This window comes from Chiroxiphia lanceolata, chromosome 9 (assembly GCF_009829145.1).
Source record: "Chiroxiphia lanceolata isolate bChiLan1 chromosome 9, bChiLan1.pri, whole genome shotgun sequence".
Lineage (NCBI taxonomy): Eukaryota > Metazoa > Chordata > Aves > Passeriformes > Pipridae > Chiroxiphia > Chiroxiphia lanceolata.
Window position 1 is genome coordinate 3,712,264 of NC_045645.1, and position 27,084 is coordinate 3,739,347.

At 43.1% G+C, this 27,084-nt stretch overlaps 1 protein-coding gene across 2 annotated transcripts; it reads left to right on the forward strand.

The window, feature by feature from the left end:
* The first annotated feature begins 245 nt into the window (after positions 1–245).
* KDM4A (lysine demethylase 4A) lies at positions 246–26,717 on the forward strand. Of its 2 annotated transcripts, none has more exons than XM_032696386.1 (22): positions 246–387; positions 645–797; positions 991–1,166; positions 2,386–2,500; positions 3,338–3,531; positions 4,973–5,022; positions 5,560–5,663; positions 6,694–6,831; positions 7,772–8,022; positions 8,823–9,001; positions 9,976–10,331; positions 11,868–11,988; positions 12,563–12,741; positions 14,950–15,154; positions 15,445–15,521; positions 16,257–16,312; positions 17,112–17,220; positions 18,165–18,353; positions 19,049–19,219; positions 19,696–19,815; positions 20,433–20,525; positions 21,680–26,717. In XM_032696386.1, the coding sequence occupies exons 2-22, from the start codon at positions 660–662 to the stop codon at positions 21,818–21,820; spliced, it is 3,162 nt and encodes a 1,053-aa protein (XP_032552277.1). In that variant the 5' UTR covers positions 246–387; positions 645–659; the 3' UTR covers positions 21,821–26,717. The 2 variants fall into 2 exon arrangements, with proteins under 2 accessions (XP_032552277.1, XP_032552278.1); XM_032696387.1 differs by lacking the exon at positions 246–387 and adding an exon at positions 436–454.
* Positions 26,718–27,084: the final 367 nt, after the last annotated feature.

Sequence of the window (27,084 nt, forward strand, 5' to 3'; positions counted from 1 at the left end):
CCGCTCCCCCCCCCACGGCTGCACACGGCCCGAGGCTGCCCCGGCCCGGCCTCCCGGTCCAGCGCCCCCTATCGACTGCCTGTGGTGCGCCCGGCCGCCTCCCGCCCCTGCCTAGCAACCGCCCTGCGCCCGGCCTCCTGATTCGCTGGCCCGCCCCGGCCGGCCGTCGAATTCCTATTGGCTGTGAAGCCGGAGCGGGCAGCGATTGGCTGCGACGGCGGAGGAGAAGAGGGCGGGGCGGCAGGGCGGGGCCCGGGCGGAGCGGAACGGCCTCGGTGGCGTCGGCGGCCCGCAGGGCTTATTGGGCGCGTGGTGCGGAGGGATACGGCGGCTGGCGTCGGTGCGGAGAGGCGGCGAGGCGGCAGAGGAGCGGGACGCGCTGCCGACGTGAGCACGGCGGGCGGGGACTCGGTGCGGCCGCACCGGGCCGGGCCGGGCCGGCGCGGGGGGAGCTGTGAGTCGGTGGCGTTCTCGCCGGGAGAGGGAGAGGGAGCCGGGGGGGGTCCTGACGGGCACGCGCGCTCCGCCAATGAGGAGGCAGGGCTGGTGCGGACCCCGCGGCCATTGGCCGGCGGGCGGAGGGGGCGGGGCGCGCGGAGTGTCCCGCCTCCCCCCCCCCGACACCCCCCGCCTCCTCCGCGCAGGGCCGGCCCGGCATCATGGCCTCGGAGCTGGAGAGCCTCAACCCCGGGCAGCGCATCATGACCTTCCGCCCCACCATGGAGCAGTTCCGCGACTTCAGCCGCTACATCGCCTACGTGGAGTCGCAGGGCGCCCACCGCGCAGGGCTGGCCAAGGTGCGACCCTCCCTCTCCCCCCGGGCGGAGGCCGCGCCGCCGGCCCCGGGCCGCGCACCGGCCGCCTCCGCCCTTTGTTTACGCCGCGGCGCCGGTGGGGCGGGCACGCCCCGGCCGGGGCTCGGCCCGAGTTCCCCGAGTTTGACGCTGTCCCCGGCCGCGGCCGCCGCTCCCGGGCCGTGTGTCCCCGCAGATCGTGCCGCCCAAGGAGTGGAAGCCGCGGCAGTGCTACGATGACATCGACGAGCTCGTCATCCCCGCGCCCATCCAGCAGGTGGTGACAGGGCAGTCCGGGCTCTTCACGCAGTACAACATCCAGAAGAAAGCCATGACGGTCCGCGAGTTCCGCAGGATCGCCAACAGCGACAAGTACGTCCGGTCCCGGGCACATAGAGTCATGGAGTGGTTTGGGTTGGGAGGGACATTAGAGATCATCTGTTTCCCCACCTGTCACGGGCAGGGCCACCTTCCACAAGACCGGGTTCCTCAGGGCCCCAGCCAGCCAGGCCTTGAACACTTCCAGGGATGGGGCATCCACAAGTTCCCACAGGGGCCAGGTTGTCGGTGCAGCCTGGTGCTGGTCAGTGGTGTGATCGTCATGCCCTGAGCTGAGGAGCTGTGCTCGTACAACGGGCTGTGTGGATGGGGACCTCTGTCACTTGTGCAGCAAGAGGATAAGTAATGCCAGCAGAACTTCTTACTTGTGCTGTGCACTCCTGTGTGTCTGTCCCCAGTAGCTAGACCATCAAAATATTTTCTGAGTAGTGGAGAGAAGTGTTCTTGGCATGAAAAAGGAGATGGAGAAAAGATCACTTTAAAAGGAGTTTTAGAAACAGCCTTTGCAATAACTACTTAGAAATAACATTGGAGTTGCCAGCTGCAGTCAGTCCACCAAAGCTTGTTTTATCTTGCAGGAGCAGTACACATCAGATATTTTAAAATTCTGTTTAGTAGAATAATTTAATAGAAATTATTGTTTAATGTTATATATGTAATTGTCTGGAATCTATGTGTATAGACACACGTGAAATAGGTTTTAAGAGTGTAAATTTGATCCCCTGTTCCGGTATATAGTTAACAGGGAATGGGCATCAAGAGCAGGTGTTTCACTGGTAAACTGAGCATGCTTGACCAGTTTACTAGCAGGTAAGTCTGTGGACGTTTGTTACTCTCACTGAAAGTGAAAGGCAGGAAACTTTGGTTTTGTTGGGTTTTTTTCCCTTTCAGGTTGTTCTTTCTATCACTTTTGAGTTTGAATTGTTGCTACTTAGTAGCTGTAGCATTGATACTTAGGAGCTGCAGCTAAAAAGCGAAATTGTTCTGGCCCCAGAGAAGTGCACAAAGCAAAAAATGAAAGTAAACTGAGAAATGGGGAAGGTAATTTTCTTCCTGGTATTTTGTTCCCAAGTCTCTCAGGAACAGAGCTGTGGCAGCTCTCGTTGCTGTTTAGGCAGTTAAGGGGTCTGGTTGCTAACACGCATTAGGTATTTTTATTGTAGCTTTCCGTTGTTTCCATGGTGGAAAATGTTGGTTTAGACTCGTCAAATACCAAACTGCAAAGTCTTCAGTACCTTTGTTGTTCTTTCAGGTACTGCACACCCCGGTACACGGACTTTGAAGACCTTGAACGAAAATACTGGAAAAACCTTACATTCAATGCCCCCATCTACGGGGCCGACGTTAACGGCACGCTGTACGACAAGGTGAGCAAACTGCTTGGGTTTTCAGGTAACAGTTATCCTGGGATATTGCATTCCATGAATACTAATGTAACATTTGACTCTTACCTTTTGGAAAGAGTTAATGATAGTTTTCACATAGTTCCAGCTTCTGGAGCAGGCAAGAACACAATAAACCACGTGTTTATAACATACACTCCATTTAATCCAGGTAGTTAAAGAAGGCTGACAGAGGTAGTGTTCTAAGGGACCTTTGCTCACGCTTCAGTGTAACATAGTTTAGTTCAGGAAGGCAGAAACCACTGTTGCTCAAGTGTTGCTTTGTCCCAAAGGGCATATGAGAGTTGGAAGTGTTGATCAGTGGATACACACTGCTTTAGTATTCACTGGTGCATGTACTTGTGTGGGACAGCTCTGTAGCCATTATGTGGTAGGATGATAAACGTCAAAAAAGAGTTTGCATTCTACTTGCTTGTCTCCTAAATTACCATGATTCACTATTTTAAAAGATGTTTGGAATGAAAAGTGCTTTTGTTCAAGAGGGTTCAGACATCAGCTCAAGTTCAATCAACATCAGCTATTGTTCTCTGCTCTGTTAAGTTTGTAGCTTCGTGATTATTTCTCCTTCCTGAACATTGTGTTTGCAGGTAACCTTTTCCCCTCCATAAAGGCTAGTAAGCAATCAGTATGTAAGCTACACCATGCAGAACTTTTAGTTAAGGGGAACTAGTTCATGGCTTGAGCTGTGTGATTCTGTGATGTGCTGTTTCACAAGTGCCTGTTAGCTTTTGCAACCGTCATCTCAGTTGTGTGGGTCTGTTCTTTGTAATCCTTGTTTGACACAAGGCTCATGTTTTACAGCATGTAGATGCGTGGAATATTGGCAGATTGAACACAATCCTGGATATTGTGGAGAATGAAAGTGGCATAACCATTGAAGGAGTGAATACTCCTTACCTATATTTTGGCATGTGGAAAACTTCCTTTGCTTGGCACACCGAGGACATGGACCTCTACAGTATTAACTACTTGCATTTTGGGGAACCCAAGTCGTGGTAAGATTTTCTAGGGAAGCTTCTAAATGTAGAAAAGGAATACCAGAAAATATTGGAGTCAAAACCATGAAGTTGCGAGAGTTGACTGAAGTAATTATCATTTCTCCAGTCTTGCACTGCAGAGGTATCTGATAATGAGAACACTAGAAACCTGTAGGGAACTGCAAAGCAGTTCATGTCCTGGGTAGAATTTGTTTGGTTGCCTTCTGTAACAACTATTTGCTGTCCTGATGTAGAGAGTTCTTCAGAATTACAGTACAGTGTGGATGTTCTCTGCTGCAGTAGGACCAGAGCTTGGAAAACTTGCTTATTATTTCCTGAGGCTCTAAAATGACCATACAGAGGTATGGTCACACAGGCACTGGGGGAACAGGCAATTTTTAATGAACTTTGAAATGTAACTGTTTATCAGATCTAAAAAGCAGGCCAGTGGATCTCACTGAGTGGTTCTTAGGGGAGGCTCCTGAAATTTTCTGTAGCATGGATTGAATTTCAAGAGTGAATCATGCCGTTCTGTTCACAAATTAGTTTCTCAAGCAACTTCAGCAATTGTTTCCATGGCACTTTTGTTGGAAACTAATATTTTTGGCTGCCTTTTAATACAACTTTGAAGTAAAAAATAATAGCTAGCACCATGTGACCAGTGAACAACCCCATGCAGTGGGAGTAGCAGGGGAACATGAAACAGAATAGTTCAGTTTGTTGAACTATTTGCTCATTGCTTTTTTTACAGTAGTACTTGAAAGAAGCGAGCTTTGCTGGTGTCTTAGTTTGATTGATTTATTAAGGAGCTCCGTGAAGAACATAACACTGTATTCCAGAGCAAAAGGAAACTAAGTGTCTGGCTTTATTTACTGTAGTCAAACCAGCTAGGAATTTTGTGGTATAAAAACCATGTACACACCATAAAAAGGTGTGTACAAAGAGAGGCATAGCCCTGAAGAGCACTCTGCCAGTTGTGCATGTGTTAAGGATGAGGCATCTGACTTAATCTCATCTCTTGGTCTGAGCAGCTGAAAGAGATGATTCCATTTTCTCTCTTGCTCTGTGTTCCTCCTTGCAGTGAGTGTACCAGCGATTGCACAGCTGTGAACTGAGACAGTTCAGGAAGTGCTCTTCCTTTTCTCATTGCAGTTCATGTTTTGCTGCACTGATCTGTTAATTATGTACATCACACGTTTTACTTCCTTAATTGCTTGAGCAAAAGTCAGTGAAAGAGATGGTCAGCTTTTTGGTCTTGATTTTTCTTGGGATAGAAAGGTAAAAGGCCTCGATGAAGATTTTCAGCTTTATATCATCAAACTTTGAAAAAGACAATGTAGAGATAGAGGATTTATTTTTGTAAGTAATTCAGGCCTTGATGCCTGATTATGATTTCCAGTCAGACCTTGAGATTTTGTCGTGTCACTTGAACTTAACAGGCTTGTTCTTACCACTGCAGGTACTCGATCCCTCCAGAGCATGGGAAGCGACTGGAGAGACTTGCAAAAGGTAATCAGGCAATTTACGTCTTGCTTTTTTTTTGAAAGGTGGGATGGACAGCTGCAACAAATTTCAGCTCTTTAAGAGCACAACATGCCTATAATATCCACCAGAGCACAGGCTGGCATGACTGAACTGATAATTTGCCTTTCGGAATATAGATTACATTACTTCTGAGTATTTGTTTATAGGATACACGCAAGAGAAATGTCACCTTAGAAATAATGAATTTACAGTCTGTCTAACCTTTAATCAGAAAATCCTTAACTATTGATTATTAAAACTGGAGGTTTATGGCTAAGGGAAGATCCTTCTATGTAAGGTCTTTCTTATGCTCTTTCAAACTGGCAGCTGTTAAAAGATAAATCTGGAGGAGTTGCCAGTTTTCTTCAGAATGCAAGCTAGCACACTTCAAATAAGATGGTCCACACTTGTAGGTCTAAGGAGAAACCCTATTTAGACAGTAACTTTTCCTAAAATCTGCTGAAAAACAAATTTGGTTCACAGCACAATGGTAACATCTCTCCTTGCCTGCCTTTTAAACAGGTTTTTTTCCAGGAAGTGCCCAAAGCTGTGAAGCATTTCTCCGTCACAAGATGACCCTCATCTCTCCATCAATTCTGAAGAAATACGGCATTCCATTTGATAAGGTGTAGAAAAGTAATCATGGTTATACCAGCTCGATCAAGAGGTTCCTGCAGTCCTGTCTCATTTCTAGCAGCAGCCAGTAGCAGATGCTTAGAGAGGAAAATTTAAACAGGAAGGGTATAAGGCAATTTTTTCCCACTGTACTTCCATTTATCTGGCAGTTGGGGCCTGAAAGAATTTGAAACGAAAAAATCTATCAAGGACTACTAAAAAAAAAAAGCTTGGTTTTCCATATTTTTTTTCTACCTTAGAACTGTACACTACATCCTGTGTTAGATTAACTTCACTGCTTAGCTATGCATTCAGTGAAGTGAGATTGTCCTTTTTTTGTTTCAGACTTGTCCCCTGCCAATTTTGTTACAATCCACTTCCTCAACAGAAAATAAGGCTTGTTCCCTGCTAATTTTTTAATTTCATTAATAACTTTATAGATTTCCTTATTTTCTCTGGTGATGATCTGCCAATCCCCTTCTCCACATAGAAATATCAAAGATCTAATCTTGGAGTTCATAAAATACTGTCACATCTTCATCGGTAACTGAAGGGTTTTGTTGTCATAAACCTTTAGACAGTGGGGTAATGTTGAAGAGCAGCAGTGGAAGGGTGATTGAGAGTTGTACTCAAATATGAACAGCAAAAGAAAACAGTAGTAAATTTCAAATTCTGTGTGGATAAAAATTTACTTGATCTTAGATACTGTTCAGCCAAGCCAGCAACTGATACAGATAAGTACCTTCAGTAGCTGGTCGCAGAGTATTTTATATGTATAACCATTTCTGTGCTATTTTGACCAGTTGCATTGTGTTTTAGTAAAAAAACCCATATTGAGTGTGGCTTTTCCGTAAACAGAATTTAACATAAGTAGGAAAATAGTGAAGGCAAGTATCAAGTCTGTCCATTGCAGCAGGGAGCTCCAGCCACCATCTGTGAGTAGGGTTTTTGGGTATGCTGCAGAGGGGTATGGGAGCTGCTTTTAATCATACTCACCAAGTAGATTGTGAATAACACTGTGGTGTCTCAATTGTCTTCTAGGTGACACAGGAGGCTGGGGAGTTCATGATCACCTTTCCTTATAGCTATCATGCTGGCTTTAATCACGGCTTTAACTGTGCTGAATCCACCAACTTTGCTACTCTTCGGTGGATCGAGTACGGGAAGCAGTCCGTGCTGGTGAGTGGTCTGTTGCCATCCTATTGCAAACGATTCTGCATGTGAAAGAAAGGATACTCTGCTGCTCATTAAGCCCCCACTGTTCGTTCTAACGGAGTGATTTCAGGGCTTTGTCCATTTAAGGTGTGATGTTTGCTCTCTCATGTGGTAACAACATCCAACCAACCTCCTGCTTCATACCCTTATTTCAAGCGTGGATAGCATGAAACATGTTTTGCAACTTTGTGCAGATCAAGTGAGGCTTCAGAGAAAAGCAGGGGACTCGTCTTTCCAGAGATGAAAGAGTTTGTTTGATGGTCAGGGCTCATCACTGCTTTTGTCTAATATTTTAACCATTACTTATTGGCTGGTTAGCCTGGAAATATGATTTTGGTAACTTAAGTGACTTACCAAAATAAATATCTTGGTTGAACCTTTAGCCCGAATATCCCTGTAGAGGTGCCTTACCAACAAGTTGGTGCCTTACCAACCAAGTTATATTTTCAGAAGCTACATTGAAGTGAATGCTTTGAAGTACTACTTGTAACTATCCTGGATGAGGGAAACCTCTACTGCTCTGGATAGGCCCAGAGTTTGTGTTGCTCTAATTTCTTCATTATAGTCTCTGGTTTTGCTGCCTATTTTTGTATAAGCTCATTTTAAAACAGTCAGCTTCTACCAGCAACTCTGTAAATAGACTGGTGAGCTTTCTTTCTTAGTTATTGTGATAACATTTGGTTTTCTGCTTTCTCTTTTTTGCTGGCTTTTCTGCCCAGTTTTTAGCAACTTAATATATACCCTTTTGATTTCCTGGGAAAATCTTGAGTCAGAATTCTGAGGTTCAATTACATATGAATGGGGGATTTTTTTTTCTTAAGCTCCTGAAAGCTAAGTGATACAGGAATTCAGAGTAGGATTGTTGAGGTATGTGGCCTTACTTTAATATTTTCTGTGACTTCAGTGCTCATGTCGGAAGGACATGGTGAAGATTTCCATGGATGTGTTTGTGAGGAAGTACCAGCCAGATCGTTACAAGCTTTGGAAAGCTGGGAAGGACGTGACTGTCATCGACCATGCTCTTCCAACCCCAGAGGCGGCAGAGTTCCTTAAAGGGGATCTCATGCAAAAAGTCAAGAATGGGAAACAGTGTGCTGAGGAAATGGAAACAGAAGAGATGTGTAAAGAGGAGGTGGATGGGGACGAGATGAAAAGGTAGTGCTTTATGTAGTCCTCTGTTTTTCTGTTGGATTCTTAGAATTTGGACCCTGCTGCAATTGGAGCTGCAATTAAGTGTTTACCATTCTGATAGAAGAACAGTCAGAGTTAGCAATAATATTTTTTCCTGGGAGCAGGATTTACTCTTAATATTTTTTGCTGTTTGAGTCCACATTGATGATAGTCTGTGGTAGGCAGGAAACACACCAGCTTGGAAGGTAGTTCTTCATCTTGGGACAGACCTCTAAAGCCTGGATTGGCAGTGTGCACCATGCACCGAGAGGCCAGAAATAAAAGAGGGAGTGTATTGAGATCATGGGACAGTACTTGCTAGCAAATTTTGGTACAATCAGTGCTGCAAGCTGTGACATCAGTGTGCAGTTCCTTGCTGCTGAAGGTCAGCAGGCTAATCATCTTACATTTTGCAGTTTAAATCTTTTTCAGTCAGTGTCAGCTACTATTTCTAAAGCTATCTTTGGTGGTGGGGTTTTTGGTTATTGTTTTGGTTTGTGTGGGGTTTTGTTTAGAGGGGTTTTTTTGTTCAAGGTAAAGAATGCCTGGCTAGAGCATAGCTGCTCAATACATTGTTAACATGCTGAGGAATCATCTCTAAAGATTACTGACTTTTCTTCTGCAAAGGCAAAGAAAACGCTTCAAAATAATTTGGAAACTATTTGGCTTGCCGGATGCTGTCTTTTAAAAGATCATTCCAAACCAGACTGTATTTTATGCATTCACACAGAAATTCATCACACTTACATGTTTGCTAACCTGACACATGGATTTGTCTCCTGCAGCATCCCCAAGCATCGCATAGGAACAAAAAGGCACAGGGTGTGCCTGGAAGTGCCTCAGGAGGTGAGTGAGAGTGAGGCCTTCCCCAAGGAGGAGCAGTATGAAGAGGACATGGCAGAGCCTCGTGAGAGGCCTATGAGTGAACTTGTGCAGCAAGGTGAACAAAGGCTCAAGCTTCCAGGTAACTGTGTACCAAGCTTTTTTCCTGGTACAAGCGGATGTGGTATTATTCTTCAAGGAGAGAAGCTGCTAGAGCTGAATCTGGGGCACTCTTTCATATGATACCACTCAGTAGGATTCCTTCGTGTCCAAAAAAACAGACACTAATTTATCAGACCCATGGCAAGCACTTCAGAAATTTACTGTCATAAGTCTTAAAATGTTACCATTTTCTGGCTTTTGGTTTTTGCTCTTTTTTATTTTGCCTGCCTGCAGACAGAAATGTATCAGACGCCTCAGTAGTCTAAGCTCCTCTGCATCCCTCTTGAGCAATGTGACCTGTTTATGTGAATTGCTTAGTAAAACATGCACACACATCCTGGTAGTGTGGGTCTGGTATGCTGTATAGGTGTGTTACTTGTAATAAGTAGACTGGAGGAAAATTCACGTGGCTTGTAATAGGTCATTTATCCTTGCTATTATGGGAGGAGCAGAGGGCCTCTGGAACATCTTAAGAACAGGGAAAGCATATGTGATGCCTCTCTCTCGTAATTTGTTTTCCAGCCCTTTGCAGCTTGCATTTAATAATCTTCTTTTGGTTTGTGGGTTTTTATTTTTCTCCTGTTAAGTCTCCCATGAACATTTGTAACCTCTTACCCACAGCATCATGTGGCCAGGAGTTGGGCTGTTTAGGTACATACATGCCTGTATAAAGGACCACCTCTGTTTGTTTTGAACTCACTGTCTGCTGGTTTTGTTTGACATACCCTAGTTCTGGTGCTGGAAGAGGCAATGAGCAGACACTTGTATTCTCTCCCTCACTAAGTCACCCATGACATTATAGGCATTTGAATTAATGATCTCCTCTTTACATGATTTACTGTCACTTTTTTGCATGTAGTAGTTTGCTTTCCTGTTTGGCTTTGTGCAAACGGTTGCACAAATATTCTCTCTCTGCCTAGACTTCAGAAAAAATCAGCATATCATTTCTTCCAGATCGTGGGGACTCAGCTAAATTTGAAGAATTGAAAACGGTGAAGCTTGAGGAGGAAGAAGAACAAGAAGCAGCTGTACTGGATCTCTCCATTTCACATGCTTCCAATTCCACTTCAGCATTGCCAGCATCAAAGCAGAGTGCAACATCCAGCGTTCAGTCCAGTTCGCCTGCGTATTCTTGTTCTTCAGACTCTGAATCGACTGAGCTGTTGGCAAAACGAACTCTTCCTGGGCCAGCTGGGGTGTTCACAGTCCACAGCTATGCTAAGGGGGATGCCAGTGGATCTGACAATGAACAGACTTCAGGGAAGAAAGCCAGTGCCACCACCAGCATGAGTGACCAAGAACTGACAGAGGTATGAATGGCAAGAGAACTGAGAGCTGAAGGGCCGTAATTCCATGGTCAGGGATTTGCTGTGACAAAACTTCCTGTCCGTACAGGTTACAATTTCGTCCCATTGGTGTTTGCATAGCAAGTTGCTTAGTTGTTAATGTGTTTTTAATACCTATGGGCTTTGCTAAACAGACTTGCATTCCAATTTTTGTTTTACGCTCTTACCTCTTCTAGAAGGCAAGGAGATCCCTGGTGTTGAGAACTCCTCTAAACTATTTAAGTTCTGTAAGGCAAAAAAAGTAGCTTGGTGGTTTTGACTAGGTAGTGTTACAGGCTGATTGAGGTCCTTTTTTAGTAATAGACACCTGTTTATACCTAAAATTAATATCTAGTTTGATCCAGCTTTTATTGCCTGTGTCCCTTTTAAAAGAGAAGAAATGATGCAACAAAAGTTATTGTTTGGGAGAATGTAAATCTCAGTGTTTAAGAACTACTAATGAATGTTTTATTAATCAACCTAAGAGAAGAGTTAAAATCTTATCTGGTAATGTCTTTTCACTATTTTGTTTCCCTCTTTAAATCTGTGCATAGAGAATGGGAGGTGAATAATTATTGTGTCCTAAAAATCCAGGAATTACAGAAATGGAACAGCAAATAGGCAAATCTGTTGGTAGTTAAGCTGAAACTAAGGAAGAGTTCTCATGGCTGTTTAAACTAAAGAAATTCCGTTGAGGATACTGATGTTTCCATTGCATGCTCTATACAGGGAAAAGGTGAAATTCTGAATGGGTGTGGATTGTTTTCCCCAGTGGGAAAACAATCCAACTGGGAAATACCCCAGTTGGGTATTTCAAACCAACTTTTCCATTAGGTGGTAACTGGGAATGCTAATTTCCATTTCAGTGTTTCTTAGAAGTCTTGTATCCAACTTTAGGTAGTAGGTTCATATCTACTGAGAGACTTCCTGGGCTGTTAAAATCATTGCCTTTATTGCCTTGCTTGTCAGGTTAGTAGTAATTTTGTCAGTGTGTCACTTGTTTTTACATAAGGCTAAGGGAAGAGGAAATAACTGTTGTTATAGTCTCCTTCTTCCAGTCTGTCTGGTAAGATATCAGTGCAAGTAATAAGCAGAAGGGATGAAAGTGTCCTTCGCTTAAAATAAGCCTGTTAGGTCGAGATGTCAATGAACTCTGTATATTTTATTTTTTTTTTACTTATAAATTTAGAATTTTTAAGTGACACACAAACTGAGGGCTTCTCCAGAATGCATGAGACTTCTTACCACAGCTCTTTTAAGTTGAACCATTCAACATTTCCTTCTTTGTTTCTGTCTTTTACATGATTCTTTATGTAAACAGACTTGCATGAAAAGCTATGCTAGGACCTCCAAAAAGTGTCCCTTCTACTGGCTCAACAGTACAGCTTTGTCTGGTTTATCACAGCAGAAGTGCTTTGAGCATTTCAAAAGACTTAGCCAGTTAGAGCTGAAGTTAGGTCATTAGAAATAAAATCATGGAAGCACATGCTAACTGGCTGCTGAATTCTTCTCCTCGTGCAGGCAGCAAAGGAGTACATCAGCTCAGCAAAGGACAGTAAGAAGTCCAAGGGTCGTCGCCAGCCCTTGAGCAAACTCCCACGCCATCACCCACTCTTGGTTAAAGACTGCATTAGTGATGATGGTGAGTAAAGCCTTATGCTCTTAGGGAGACTGTAGAGAGGGTCTCAGCTTCTATGGGCAGTGTGGTGATAACAGGAGTCAGCAAGTGACACCTTTGCATCCTAGACAAGGTGCTTGTCTCATTGCATCATTAAACTTTCTCTTGAATGGTGTCATCTTTCTTTCCTGTTCTGTTCTTTGGAAAGTTGCAACCCTGTAAGGAAAATTTAACCAGTACCAGAGACTGTTGCATAATTGCATCTGCCTTAGAGTATCCCAGTCATTGATGTAAATATTCATGATTTAAAAAAAAATTCCAGTGCCAGGTTCTTTGGCTGACAGCTTTAGTCTTGATATAATTTGGAACTGGTGCTGTTCTCAGTAAGCCTGTCTTGTGTCTGCACGGTTGCTTGATTAGTAGAAGCCTCTTAAAAAGGAGACTGAGTTACTGGCTTCCATCACCCTTCTGTCAGTTTGAATTCTGGCAGTCTTTCATCCATCTCCATTCATAGCTTCTTGCCTTATTTAGTTTCATTTACAAGAAGAGCATCTGTAAAAAGACACATAATCACTGAGTGAATGATCTCTTATCACAGAGGCACCAGAGCAGCTAACTCCTGAAGAAGAGGCTGAGGAGACAGAAGCTTGGGCCAAGCCACTTAGCCAGCTCTGGCAGAACCGGCCACCAAACTTTGAGGCTGAAAAGGAGTACAATCGAACCATGGCTCAGCAGTCTCCATACTGTGCTGTTTGTATGCTCTTCCAGGCATATCAGGTATGAAAACAAGACTCTTAATGCATAGAGATAGTGGAATATATACCACAGATGCTGCCGTGGTACATAATTTTACATATGTTGGTTTGCATGTTGTCAGTTAACAAAACCTATATCAGTGTTGCAGTCTTCCCAAGGAATTTTTCCAGGACAGCACAAGTGGGTGAGCCTTCTCACACCTGTGATGGACTGGCTGTTGGTTCTCAGGGGCTCGCTCATCTGTTCAGCAGAAGCTTTTGTGTTCTGTGGCTTTTGCTCAAACCACAGAATGGAGCTTGATTGTTGCTGACTATAAAATCCCATTTCTGTTTTCCGGACTGACTCCTTCACTTCTAAAGTGTTTTTAAAAAAACTCTTTAGGTCCACTCATACCTCACGGTCTTTGGGGAGCAGGCACAGAAGACCTTTTACTTAGAAGGATTTAGGGTTGTGTTTGTAGATGGTATAGATAGAAAACTGTCTTGTCTTGGAGTGTATCCATAATGACAGTAGTGAAAATGCGCTTTTAACAAAGCACATAGCGTGGGATGGGATGCAGAACTCCTTTGTCATATTGACTTGTTGCGTAGGCTGGAGTCCTACACTGAATTTTTTGATATACCTAAGCTAAGTAATTTTAAGGTAGCTTGAATAGTTGTCTGAGTGTTCGACAGCTGTGTTTTGCAACTTTGAGAAGCTTGACCCTTCCAATACACTGAGAATATTCAGTGATTCATTTGAGATCACTGTATGATTATGGTGGCACCAGAAACATGTTCACCACAGTTTTGGAAATGAAGACCTCACATTTTTGTTGAAAATATTCATATAGTTTCTAGTTTTCATGAAAACCATCGACTGTAGTTTCTGTTTGATCTTGCTCTTTCTGTCTGAGAGCAGGTTCTTGTTAGGACTGGAAATTCTGCATAGGAGCTGTGTGGTACACAAGGATTTCACTAGTGCTGACAGTGTATAAATTTAAGGATTTGAGGACAGTTGAAGTTCTGTTAGCTTCTTTTTTTTTTTTTTTAGTTGCTGTCGAGCAGAAAACTCTTAACTGCAGGTTTTCAGATGTCTGTCTACACCAGTAGTGAAGCAGAAAGTCTTCCAAGATTTGAGCTGTGGTTAGGCTCTTTGTTCCAACTTCAGAAAGTCTATAGCAAGTCTGGAAACTCACTTCAGTTACCCGTTCAAATAAAAAATTGGCACAAAATGCCAGACAAATATGCGCTTTTCCTTTGGGAAGAAGAAAAGTATCTAGCTGCTTGGGAAAAAAAAAGGTCATGTTTTCTTCAACTTTGTTATAGATTTCCCCCAGTCATTTGATCTTTTGCTTGACATGCAATGTTCAGTGTAAATCAGTAAGTTTTACAGAATCTGACTAAACAAGACTTGTTGAAAACATGTCCGTTTCCTTCCAGCTGTGAGTGTTACATGTACTTATTTTCCCTAGCTTTGGGAAGCATTCTACTATTGCAATTTCTGCTAACAATAATTTTAAAAGATTAGGCAAGCTACTTCAGTGGTGGCCTGTGGTTTGGAACATTTCTGCAAAGAAAGAGATTAATTTCTGTTTAGCTGTTCAGAAGAGTAACTTGAATGGAAACATACCTCTATAAAATTTGTATGTCTTTGCTGTTTGTTTTGACATTGGCTTAGATGAATAAATTACAAAAGATTAGCCTGAAGGTCTCCTGAGCTTTATCCTGGAAACTGCATTTTTAGTCTGCTTATTTCCCAGAACAAATTAGTTTTAAAGCCCATTAAAATTGTTCAGAACTACTCTGAAAAAAAAATAATGGAGATTGCAGTAGGTATCTATTTGTGTGTTGGTAATCCTCCCATATTAAGGTAAGATAAATGTACAGTGGGGGACAGCAGGCTTATGATCCTCTGTATTTCAGGGTGTTTTCTGTAGAGCATGAGGTGGGCTTGGTGATTCCATCTCTTCTGTCACAAGAGATGCAGTTTGATGTGTATCTTGTTGCTCATTAGAGGGATGAAATTCAGACTTTACATGTAGTATTTGGGTAGAACATAGTTGCATTCTGAAGCCACAGCAGCTGAGGATTTTATAAACTATATTTTCACCTAACCTACCAACTCTATAATCTTTCAGCACCTTCATCCTTTCTTTGAACTGGATTTATGTATCAAATAACGAGTGAGTAAAGATGAAGTGAGACCATTTTACTTGTAAAACTTAAATTCCCCATCCATCCCTTATAGGCAGAATGTGAAGGCAGCAGTCAAAATTCTGGAGTAACTCCAGCTGCTGTGGATGGGAAGATCCGAACTAAACCCCTGATTCCTGAAATGTGCTTTACTGCAACTGGCTGCAGCACTGACCTCAATCTTTCAACTCCCTACCTAGAGGAAGATGGAACCAGCGTACTCATCACCTGCAAGAACTGCCATGTCTGTGTCCATGCAAGTGAGTGCATCTGGATGTCACCCTAAATTCTGGTGTTCTCTGTCCTGAGTCTGTACATCACAGCAGGCCTCTACCAGCTGGTTTAACATACAGATACATGAAGTTGAGCCCTTAGCACAGTAGGATATACTTGAGTGCTGGCCTATGGAACAGGCAGTTGGCTGCATGGGTAGCTTCAAATACACAGTGTCATCATGGGGTCATTGATTTTAATTCCTGCTTGACTTCTGGGCCCAAGGGGAATGGGTTTGAGTTTAGATAAGCTCTTCAGTGAGATGTGTCTGTTCTAGGTTGTTATGGTGTATCCCCTGACAAGGCCACTGAAGACTGGATGTGCTCCCGGTGTACAGAAAATGCCTTAGAAGAGGTAAAGTTTTTCACAGATGGAGTCTGGTACATATTGGCTACAAAATTAATTTCCATATTGTTGTGGGTGTTGGGGTTTATTTTAATTTAATTTTTAATTATCCTATGAGAAGAACCTAGAGAATGGTCAGGAGCCAGTCTGTTCTATTTTGGTGCTTTTAGACCATAATGGTATCCTTTTAACCAGCTCAAAGCTGCTGATTCACTTGAATCAGAGGGAAGATGTTCTGCATGAACGTGGGAATAGCTCCATTGTCTGTCTTAATTTATGGTAGCTACTATTTCTAAACCAGTAAGTAACTTGTGTTAATAATTAGGGAAGTGTGCATGCATGAAGAAAGCAGGAAGAATGGGATTCCCTCAAACAGCTGTATAGACTCTAGATCAGCAGAACAGGTCAGCCTTTCAAATTGTATTTCCTCATGCTTGTTCCAGATCCTTTTACACTTCCTCAAAGGATAAGAGGGTATTGCAGTTGTAAAAGGAACCCATAACAAATTCATGGAACCTTCAGTGGTAGGTCTGCTTGCCTTCAACAGACTTGGAGTCTATATTTGTTGCCCTGAGGGCAGCAGCTTTTGAGAGCTGAAGGGCTGATCTGTACAAGGTAGTTAGCTCTATTCTGACAGCAAAACCATTTTCTTCCTCTGGATGTGCGTTTTGAGGTGGAAGTTATGCAGCAAGTACAGTGCTCTGGATTTGACTCTTCCAGCTAATGCTTTTTTCCTTGCTCCAGGATTGCTGTTTGTGTTCATTACGAGGAGGAGCACTACAGAGAGCCAATGATGACAAGTGAGTGTTCCAGATTTTTGTGATCTTAAGGGAGAAGGTCAGTTCCTACGTATCTGAGGGTAAACTGGTAAATTCAGTGTCTGCATTTGGTGTAACAGAGTGACCAACACCCTTCACAATTTGTGTTACTGGGAAGGATATGGTAAAGTGTGTTCATTGTGTTCTCATGCAGCAATTGTCATATCTGTAGGTAATGCCTCATTCTCACTCAGTTGATAGCAGCTGGTGATTGCTTTGCATTTATAGTGCAGAGCTGTAATGTGCAGAGGTGTAACCTACCACATAAAAACAAGGTTCCCCATGAGATAGCATCTCTCAGTACCTTTTCTACAGACAATTTTGATTTCTCTTAATTTGTGGTGACAATGGAGACAAAGGACAACCATAGCTTTAAGTAGCATAGCATATTGAAATTCAAGGTACTTCTGCAGCAAAATGTGCATGCAGCTGCCTGTCCCGTGTCCTTTGGTTGTGGTGCTGTCTTCTAGCACCATAAAATAATGGGAACTTGGCCTGGCAGTCTTTTATCATGCAGGTTTGCTGCCAGCAAAAGTCACACTAAATTGCTCTCCTGTTAAGACTGTCAGTAGTAGATTGGAAGTATGAAGAAGTCTTGGTTTTGCCCCACATGTGACCTGTTACTAGCAGTAGGAAGGAAGATTACGCTGCTAGTTCTCAGAGGCTATTTATTGTGGTTTACATGGCAAACTTCAACAGAACTGTACTTACTTAAACTCCAGAGCATCCTCTGTTGGCTCCATACATAATAATTTCTTTTTCCTCTCTTCTGTCCTGACAGGTGGGTTCATGTGATGTGTGCTGTGGCTGTACTGGAGGCAAAATTTGTGAACATTGCAGAACGGAGTCCTGTAGATGTTGGCAAAATCCCCCTGCAACGTTTCAGACTGGTAAGGATCATCTGTGTTTCATCGGTGGTGGCTCCAGTCTTTTCAGAATCTGAGCAACTTTGCCTATCCCTTCAAATCCAAGTTATCTCCTCTCCAGGCTGAACTATATAATCTGCTCTGTTCTGTGTATGGGAAATGGCAGTTGTCCCTATTCCCATTTTTTTTGACCTTTCCCTGTTCTATTATGTTATTCACATGAAGAGCCAGCAAAAGGGGCACAGTTTTCAGTATGTGGCAAATGACATTCATACAGTGGTGTAACGGTGATAATTTATTGTTTGTTGTTTTTCTACTCCCTGGTATTTAACTTGCTTTATTGGCTGCTCAGCACTCAGATGCTTCAGTATATGAGAGCCATTCATATAATGGGTGAATGTCTTCAGGAAGAAAGCAACTGTACTTAACTCTTTTAACAACTCGGTGTTTAGGGGCAAATTGCTCTACTTTGCATATGCTAATGTATTCTTTTCCTCTGACAGCCCAGCAGGCCCCACCCAAGTGTAATTGAGTCACTGGTAGTAGTGATAGAACTTTAACTGTTACTTCTGTGGTCTTTGTCCATTATTCTAAATCGTGTTGCTTGTATTTATGTAACTTAATAGTCAAGTGCTGAAAGGCCCTATTGAGTTGGAGCATTGCAAGCTGATTTAATCTAAGTTCTCCTGTTGCTAGCATCCTTGGGTCACATGCTTTGTGCATGTTGAGCTGGTAGATATTTAATTTACATTTTTCATCTGTTGGGTTAATTTACTTTTATGAAGTATTGTCTCGTAGACAATAGAACTGGTAGCTACCCATTTCTGTTTAGTCAGAAAGCAGCAGTGCTCTCACAAAGACTAAATGGCACAGCTATTATATTATTAGCCATTATAGCTAGGCCAGATAGCCCTTTGTGTGGAGTAAAAGCTAGTGCCAACCAATAACTTCTAGTTTCCTGTCCACAGAAATGCATCTTCTGCAAGAAAAGGAGAAAGAGAATTGCAGGTTGCTGTGTACAGTGCTCACATGGTCGGTGTCCCACATCCTTTCATGTCAGCTGTGCCCAAGCAGCAGGAGTCATGATGCAGCCTGATGACTGGCCATTTGTTGTCTTCATTACCTGCTTCAGGCATAAGACTCCATCTCAGGCAGAGGTGAGTTAGGTGTGTGATTCCCAGGATTTGAACTGCAGTATCTTGGAGGGACTGAAAAGTCTTTAGATTGTGTGGTTCTTTTGAAACGTCATAAAAGGCTTGGCTCTCACAATGTTCAGTGTAATCTAATGGTGTTGGTCTTGGATTCTGATCTCAGCCTTGTTGCTGCTCTGAGTGATCTTAGTTAGGTCCTTTATTGTACTTTGGTTTGCAGCCCAGAAGGACTGAAAGCATCACATCCCTCCTGTGGCTGTTGTAATGAGGAATAATAGTGGGGTGTATGCTGTGATACTTAATATGCAGGATTTAGTGCTGGTACTCCAGCAGACTGCATGAGTGCTCATAGAATTTCACATTTAAGTGATTGATTAGTTTATAAATTTCCCATGTAGCCTTTTTAACCAAAACCACAACAGTCTATTAGGGAATGTTTACTATAAAGGCCTTGCATTGCTCTGAAGAATGAGAGCCTAATTTACTCAGTAAATTAAGGAAAGCAGCATCTAACAGATTAGGCTTCAGGCTTTTGAAATTCAGAGGCAGAATTTCTCGAAAAAGGCTTCTGATGGTGTTTTAAGTAAAGTAACTCACCTGATCTAAAATGTTGTGCTGTGTTGTGTGCCAGCACTGGAGCAATGGTCCTCAACATGTTCTTTATTGAGGCAGTGTGTAAAAAGTGATTTTTCTCTTCTCAGCGAGCGAAGGCTGCACTCCAGGATCTGTCACCTGGACAGATAGTCATCAGCAAGCACAAGAATGGTCGCTTCTATCAGTGTGAAGTGGTCAGCCTTGCAAAGGAGACTTTCTACGAGGTCAACTTTGATGATGGCTCCTTCAGTGATAACCTGTACCCAGAGGACATTGTGGTATGTTACACAGTGAGGTTCTGGTATAGAGCCCATCATGAGTCAATTCTTGCTGCTGCAGAGAAGACACATCAGAGGATTTGCTAATTTTCCAGCCCTGGGTCCTCCTCTGGTGGCTGAGATGTGCTGCAGGATGGCCTTAGGGGTGTTATCTGAGACTGACTTAACTGAGGGCAAATAGGGACAGGTGTAACAGGGAGTGCAGCTAATCTCTGGCTGCTTAGCAGTGGTAGGTTTGAAGGAAAACTTGCTGATACTTGCTTACCATTTCTACATCAAATACTTTGAAGTTGGTACCACTGTTGGGATTTAAATGCAGATGACATAGATGGATGTTTTTCAGCCTAGTTTGCCATCCCTAAAATGGAGTAATAGTTGGGGTGGTGTGCAATGTGACTCCCTGGTGGTTTGCTGAATCTTCACATGAAGGAGCTGCTTATCCTTCTCCTCTCTCCCATCTTCCCTCTTTATTCTAGAGTCGAGACTGTCTTCAGTTAGGTCCCCCTGCTGAAGGGGAAGTCGTGCAGGTGAGATGGACAGATGGACAAGTTTATGGAGCCAAGTTTGTCGCATCACATGCCATCCAGATGTACCAGGTACAAACTTGTTGTCTGAAAATTCCTCACTCAGAACAAGCCAATCATGTTAACAGGGCTGCTTTTAAAGCTGACAGAGCTATAGGGGAGTCATGCTTAAACACTCTGGGGAAGTTACTGGCTGTTGTCATCAAAGCCAGATGCTGGTAATAGTTGCTGGAGTTAAGAGCAAAGTGGTTGCTTGCAGCTGTGCTTATATCCAGGTACTTCTGAAAATTGCTCCTTTGCAATTCTTCATCAGAGTCTGTTCCTGTAGCTTAAACTACTTAAAATAAGTTCAGTTTTGCTTCTCTCTATTTAGTGATATGCACCATGCCTTGCACGCTTCCAAAGGGATGAATTTTCAGGCTATATTAAAGTGACCAGCCAAAGTGTCTTGTCAGGTGCTGAAAGAATATCCCCAAACTTGCTGGACTACTTTTACTGTCATATTGGTGAGGTTTTGGTTAAAGTCTGTTGCAGTGTGCATAGCTGCATATGTATCTTTTATAATTTCAAGTGGTAGAAGATTATTTCATGAGAGCTCTCTGTGGGGAGGAGAAGGCAAGTTCTGGGGAGCTGTGGGAGGGTTCTAACTTCTGAGACTTATGGCAGAACAAATTCTGGTTCTCTACTAGGTGGAATTTGAAGATGGTTCACAGCTGATGGTGAAAAGGGATGATGTATATACTCTTGAAGAGGAGCTTCCTAAGAGAGTGAAATCAAGGCTGGTAGGTACAAGGGATGCAAACTTCTACTAAAGAAGTTCATTTAACTTAATTTGTCCTTGATCAGCAAGATGAGCACATGGGAGCAGCAGATTAAAATCTGGTGCTCTCCCCTCAGTTGTTGCAAAGCTCAGTAGTTGATGAGGCTACAAAAGCAAAGTTCTATCTCCTTCTGCAGGGGCGTGAGTTTATAGCATGAGTCACTGATTGGGACAGCACGTTAAAACCCTTTCATACCTGCTGTCATAAATTCCATTGTCTACTCCCATTGCAAAGAATGGCCAAGTTCCTTCACTTACCCTTTGTTCTGAAAAGCTCTTAGTAGGGTGGCATCAAGACAGCTGGCTGCTTTTTGAAATTGTAAAATAAATTCAGATGGGAAAGGACCTCTGCAGGTCTCCAGACACCTGTTCCAAACAGGGGTAACTTGTCAGAAAGGGTTGTTCAGGGCTCTCTCCAATTAAGTTTTGATCATCAACAAGGATGGAGATCCCAAAGCCCTTTTAGGTCCCTGTTTTATTGTTTTACACTTTCCACTACAAAAATTGTAGTTACTAGTTACGTTTTAATTAAGTTAGTTATTAATTAAGTTTTTGATTATTAACAAGGACAGAGATCCCACAGCTGTTTTAGGTCCCTGTTTTGTTGATTTGCACTTCCCACTACAAAAACTGCAGTTGTAGACAGCACACTGGGGTGTCTTGCTTTACAGCACAGACATTCACACCTGATGCAGATCTGTTGGCAGGCATGCAGGATGTTAGAGGTTTAAGAAAGAATGTATCACAGCTGAATCCTGTGACCAGGTGTTTAAACATGCTTACTTCACAAAGCAGAAATTATACTAGACTGCTTGAAAATTGGAACAGGTGACTCTGTTTATTACTTTGAGAAAGTGACTGTGAACTTAAATCAGGTGCTCAGTTAAATTTGATACCTGTGATTCTTTAGATCTCTGATTACAGTTCACTTAAAATAATCCCCAGACTTGTAAATCCAGTTTCTTAAATATTTTTCTTCTTGTGTTTGGTCAGTTTTTGAAGAAGGCTGAATGTTCCCAAGTGTCTTGGCTTGGTTCTTTCTCACCTGCAGTAGGAGGATGTGGAGGCAGGGATTTGATCTGTGCTCTAGTGACTAATTTTGTCTTTTTCTCTCAGTCAATAGCTTCAGATATGCGCTTCACAGAGATCTTCGAAGAGAAGGAGGTCAGTCAAGAGAGGAAGAGGCAAAGAGTGATCAATTCACGCTACCGTGAAGATTATATTGAACCTGCCTTGTACCGGGCCATCATGGAGTAAGCGCTGCCTGTGGCAGAGGAAGAAGATGCCCTCCTCCCCCAAGGATTTATATGTTCCAGTACAACAGGCCATATTTGGATGCTTCGAATCCAGGGGTTTTTTTGGGGTTTTGTTCTTTTATATTTTAAGGAAGCTAAAAAGCTGTTGCTCTGCAGTAGCTGTAAGGCAGCTGTTGGATAGTGAAAGAGATCCCATTTGCTGAAGCTGATGCCTGCAGACTCCTGGTCTGAAGTTGGGTCCTCACCAAATAAGCCAGCTTGGGAGTGTTGCTTTCATCTCGTTGAGCAGTCTTGCTTTTTCATTAGAGACAATTTCGACAGGTGGCAAACTCTTTTGGGAGATGTAGCCAGGAATCACGGCAGCTGCAGAATAGTGTGGTCTATTGTTTTAACTGAATAATGTTCCTGAATTTAGGAGTCTCCCTGGTGACCACACCTGGGCTTGAGCAGGCAGTATTACTGGTGCTGGAAATGGAACCTCTTTTATACTTATATCCATCTTTTTGTCGCAAGCAGCTTCAGTCTCTTGTTTCTCAGCGCCTCCTTTCTGAGGTTGAGCTGTAGGCTGTTCAAATCCAACCAGATAGGAGGTGCTCGTGTGAACAGGTGAAATGTGAAATTGAATTCAGTAGGACAAATTATTTAACCTTCCATTTAATATTTTTGTTCTGGTAGTGCTTTTGACTTACTTAATCATAAGTTAAACTGTATTAGTATGTGCCTCAGAACCAATCAAATCTGTCTGGAGCCCTGCGCAGTGCAGCCTTCTAACAAGAATAGATGTTCAGCTCCCAATAGACGTTCAGCTCCCAAAGAGTTTCTTTTGAGTTTCTCTAAGGCAATATGACTAAAGGGACAGAGTCCTAACTCTCCCTTCTTGAAATCCAGGCATCACAGTGTTGGGGATGACAGGGCAGCAGCATCTGAAGCAGTGCAGTCCCTCTTCTGTGGCAGCACTGTCTGTCGTGTGCCCGCAGGCTTTTGCTTACAGCAGCTAATACTGGGTCTGAGACAGATGAAGCATGCACTGAGCTCTGTGTTACTGAAAGGCTGTGCAATGCTCTTCTGAAGCAAGTGCTGCCGTGTTGCTGTCTGGCAAAGGTTACCGTAGCATTTTTGTAGAGTGTTAGTAGGACACATCTCAGTTGTGTTGGAGAGAACTTGCTACCCCAGCAACAGGAAGCTGAGTTGAGCTGGGTAATAGGTGTGTACTCGGAAGATGTGCCAACTTGCTCCTAGTAACTTAAGCATTAACACAACACAGTAGGAGCAGTGTAAATACCTGTTCCTTTCCCGTTCTGTAGGAAAGGGATTTTAGGCTGTGGAGCAGATTGGCCACCTTGTTTTTGCATGGAATGATGGGGTGAATTTTCCTACTGGAGAAAATCGTGATTGTGTGTTCTCCAGAAACTGTTCAAGAGGAGAATTTTCTAATGAAACAGACCTAATGGATCCCTGCTTCTATAGGGATGTGGCAATGTGTCTGCAAAGTCTGAATTTGTAACTTTTTTCCTTTTGGTACATAGGATTGCTATAAACCAAACTCTTCTGAAACCCCGGTGCATCGACTTGTGATTAGCAATAAAATGTAGTATTGACTAGTGATACAACTCTTGATCAGAAAAGAAATAAACTACCACTTTTATACAGAAAATCTTACTCAGCCCTACATTTTTATAGGGTCAGGAGGTCGATATAAGTAGCAAAGATTTGCACAATCACTGTTTTGCATAGAGGTAATCTGTCCTATTTTTGTGGTGGAATACCTCATTCATCAGTATTGGAAGGCTTAAACATTCTGAAAGGATATAGTGGCTTTGTTTTGTGATTTTTGGTTGTTTGGTTTTTTTTTTTTCCTTTTTCCCATGTCCAAAACTCCTGGTCTCAGGGTATAAAATGGTATTCTGATGAATGGGATAGTTGGCTTGAGAAAACCAGGATCTGTTAAGACCAGAGTCTGGTAGCTGCAGTTACTCTGGTCCAGGCATAGGAATGAAATTGCACTTTGATATCTGAGCTTTCACATAAGCCTCTGAAGTGATGTGCTGTGAGCAAACATAGAGAAGAGCTGGCAGGGCCTTAACAAACTTGCCTCTGTTCTGTCAGAGTTAATTTGGTATTAACTTCTCATAGGCTGGACACTGCCTGTGAGTTACTGAAAAACATACTCTTTGTAACAATCTGCCATTCTGTCTCAAGAGAAAAGGTCCCTGCCTTCAGGCTTTCTCCCCAAACTGCCATATAACTTAAATGCATCTTTTAGGTGCCACATGCTACCTGTGCTGTAAACACCTGGCTCTGCAGCTTCATCCTAAAATGATGACCCAGATACAAAACAGCTGGATTTCTTTGGAGTGCTGTTGTTCTTGGGGTTGTTCTCAGAGCTGTCCTGTGTAGGGCCATGAGTTGGATTTTATTGATCCTCGTGGGCCCTTTCCAAATCAGGATATTCTATTCTTCATTCACCTGCAGCAGGTTTTGCCACCCACCTCTAACTGTATTGAGTGACTTTCAAGAGCTCCTATGTGTGTTATTTGTTCTGGAAGAGGAGCTTTGTTACCTGTTTTCTGCAGGCTCCAGATTTGCTCTTGTCAGTTGACTGCACTGTGTTGGAAACCGCTGCCATCCTGCACTCTGAGACAAAAGGCCTTCCCAATTTTCCTGTCAGTTCTTGTGCTGCATCATTCAAATGTGAGCATATTGTACCTACTGCAGTCAGTAAACTGCATTTTGGCTTCTCTCCATGAACTTAAAATTGGTGACCCTGATGTTTGAGGGGTCTGTATTATTTGACTTTGCAAAAGCAACTGGGTTTATGGCTTGAAGTAAAACAGGTAGCAATAAAAGCTCTGTACAGAGCAGCTGTCTCAAAGGTACATAGGCTTTTCATTACCTAGACTTTTATTGTGTCTGATAATTTTCTCCAGTGTTTGGTTTTTTTTTTTCTTTTGGAAGTGTTTTTATCCCTGTTACAGCATCATTCCAGTGAGGGTGAGATGCTGCCAGATTATCAGCTAGGCAGGTGTTTCTTGAATGTGTTCAGTACAAAATCATGCTCAGTGTGCCCCACAGGAGCTCTGGTGACCCTTTGTTAGATCCATTGCATGTGGTACTGCAGGCAGTAGACCATTACTTCACTTTTCCTGAAGCTTCCATCTGTGACTGGTTCAGGTTGGACTCACAGGAAGCATTTTTTTGTATAAACATATAGTGGCTTGCCCTTAATTCAGGATGAGCTTCGCAAGCCAGTGATAACTTTTCATAAGATTTAAAAAGGTGACTATATTCTTTGTAAAGCACCTGATTGCAGTAATGTTTCTGCCTGTGGCTGGACTTCTAGGAGACCACTTTTCCATCAGCAGACCCCTCAGATGACTAGGGGCAGTATGTCAGTAGTAGGACCCATTCTCCTTGCTCCTTCTCTCTCTTCCCGGTGTTTTCAGCTGGGTTGAATTGATTCTGCACTGTTTGAGGAGCATAGTCACATATCCCAAGGCTTCCATCTCTGTTCTTCCATCCTTTAACTGGGCTCCTGTTGTCTGACATGTCTGCAGTTGTGCTTGTTTTTTTAATGCAAACATGGGATGAAATCAAGACTCTGGTAGCCTGTATGTTGTTTTCAGTTTCCTCAAATAATAAATCTAATTTCAAAACAGACAATCTGTAAACTAATTTAAGAACTAAAGCATTGTAACTTGGAAATTCTCATCATGCTTCTAATTTTTCTATTAGCATTGTTCATTTCTAATACTCATCTCCTTCATGCTTATCCTTATGAGTTCTTGGGTGTCTTTCAGAGGCCTAAGTGGAGTTCTGTTGTTTAAGGACTCAGTCCAGCCCGGCTGTTCATGTCTGTTCAATAGAACAGGGATGGAACCACAGAGTCATCTCTCCTCACAGAGCTGAGACATCTGCAGCAAGAGCTGAGTTGCCTTAGGTTCCCTCTGTAGCTGAGAGTGCCAGAGGAGGCGTCATCAGGAAATCTTACCTAGGTGCAATCTCAAACAGCTCTGTTCTTTACTGTGGTGTTGACTCTTGAATTTCACAGTGCTGGTTAAGACTTGCTGAACTGGCAGTCGGGGAAAAGAGATTCTTCTACCTTAGCTCAGGGATTTTTGTTACTGATGAACCAAGTGACCTTGAGGAATTTGCTTATTCACTGTAGGTTGATTCAGCCCATATCTTTGAAGCCTAAAGTGCCAGGTATTGCTGGAGCCAGCTTTTGTAGTTTAGGGAAAATGGTAATGTATCCTTTTTGCTGACAAATTTGTAGATCCTGCACAGAACCTTTCAATGTGTGCACTTAGGTTAGTGTGAAGTGTATAGTATTTTCAGTTGAACATGAACAACGTGGGATATTGCTAAAAGGCAAAATAAGCCTTTTTCCTCTTTTCCCATACCCATTCTTCATTTTTATGCACTGCTGTTAGAGCTGTTGAGCAGCTTTAGATTTCTCCCTCAGATGAATGAAGAATGCAACACTTCAGGTGGGGTTTGTTGCTTGGTTCCAGTGATGAGCATAGCTGAGGGTGTGTATCTGCAGTTTCCTTTGACCTCACCAGAATGGTCTGCAGAGGAATGGTAAACATTCACCTGATTGCTGTCTTTTGAGGAACCTGTGGCAGATCCACGCAGAAACATTGCCACGGCCTCCTTGCTGCAGCATGACTAATGTGACAACACCAAAATCAAAGCCATTTTGACAGCACCTAGCAAACGAGGGAAATGTGTGGGAAGGTACTGGAAAAGGATTTAAATGGTGTAGTATGTGTGTTAATTCCTAAACAAAACTGTGTGAGGTAAGAGAGCCTGAGAAGAGTTGTCCTCATCCTGGAATTCTGCCTTTAAGATAAGTTCTCACTGTTATGAATGGTTCTAGTGGGCTGTGAACACCTTCAGTACACGATGCAGGAGAGAAATGACACAGTCCTGCTGTCTGGGCTCTTCTGTCTCCTGTGAGTTACTGCCTGGCGTACCCAGTGTGGGCCCCTCGTGCTGCCCAACACCCCAGGAACTGGGATGCTCTCATCATTGTCCACGTGCTGGCTGAAGGAAGAACTGCCTCCTCAGGCTGCAGGCAAGGTGCATGGCTGGTGTGCTGGCATGTTTTCATATCCAGGCTGAAGTCCTCCATGTAGAGTTAGGAGATACCTGTCTTTACAGCCCAAGAATTTGTACCAGCCAGTCTCATGTCCAAGCAGCTCCTGTGACTGCCCTGACATACAAGTCTGCTGTAGACCAAAGCAAACTACTTCAAGAAGTCCA

Coding starts and splice junctions, on each gene's coding strand:
- KDM4A (XM_032696386.1), top strand. CDS start 660: ATGGCCTCGGAGCTGGAGAGCCTCAACCCCGGGCAGCGCATCATGACC. Junction 8,023..8,822: donor GATGGGGACGAGATGAAAAG/GTAGTGCTTTAT, acceptor TGTCTCCTGCAG/CATCCCCAAGCATCGCATAG. Junction 15,155..15,444: donor CCATGTCTGTGTCCATGCAA/GTGAGTGCATCT, acceptor TGTCTGTTCTAG/GTTGTTATGGTGTATCCCCT.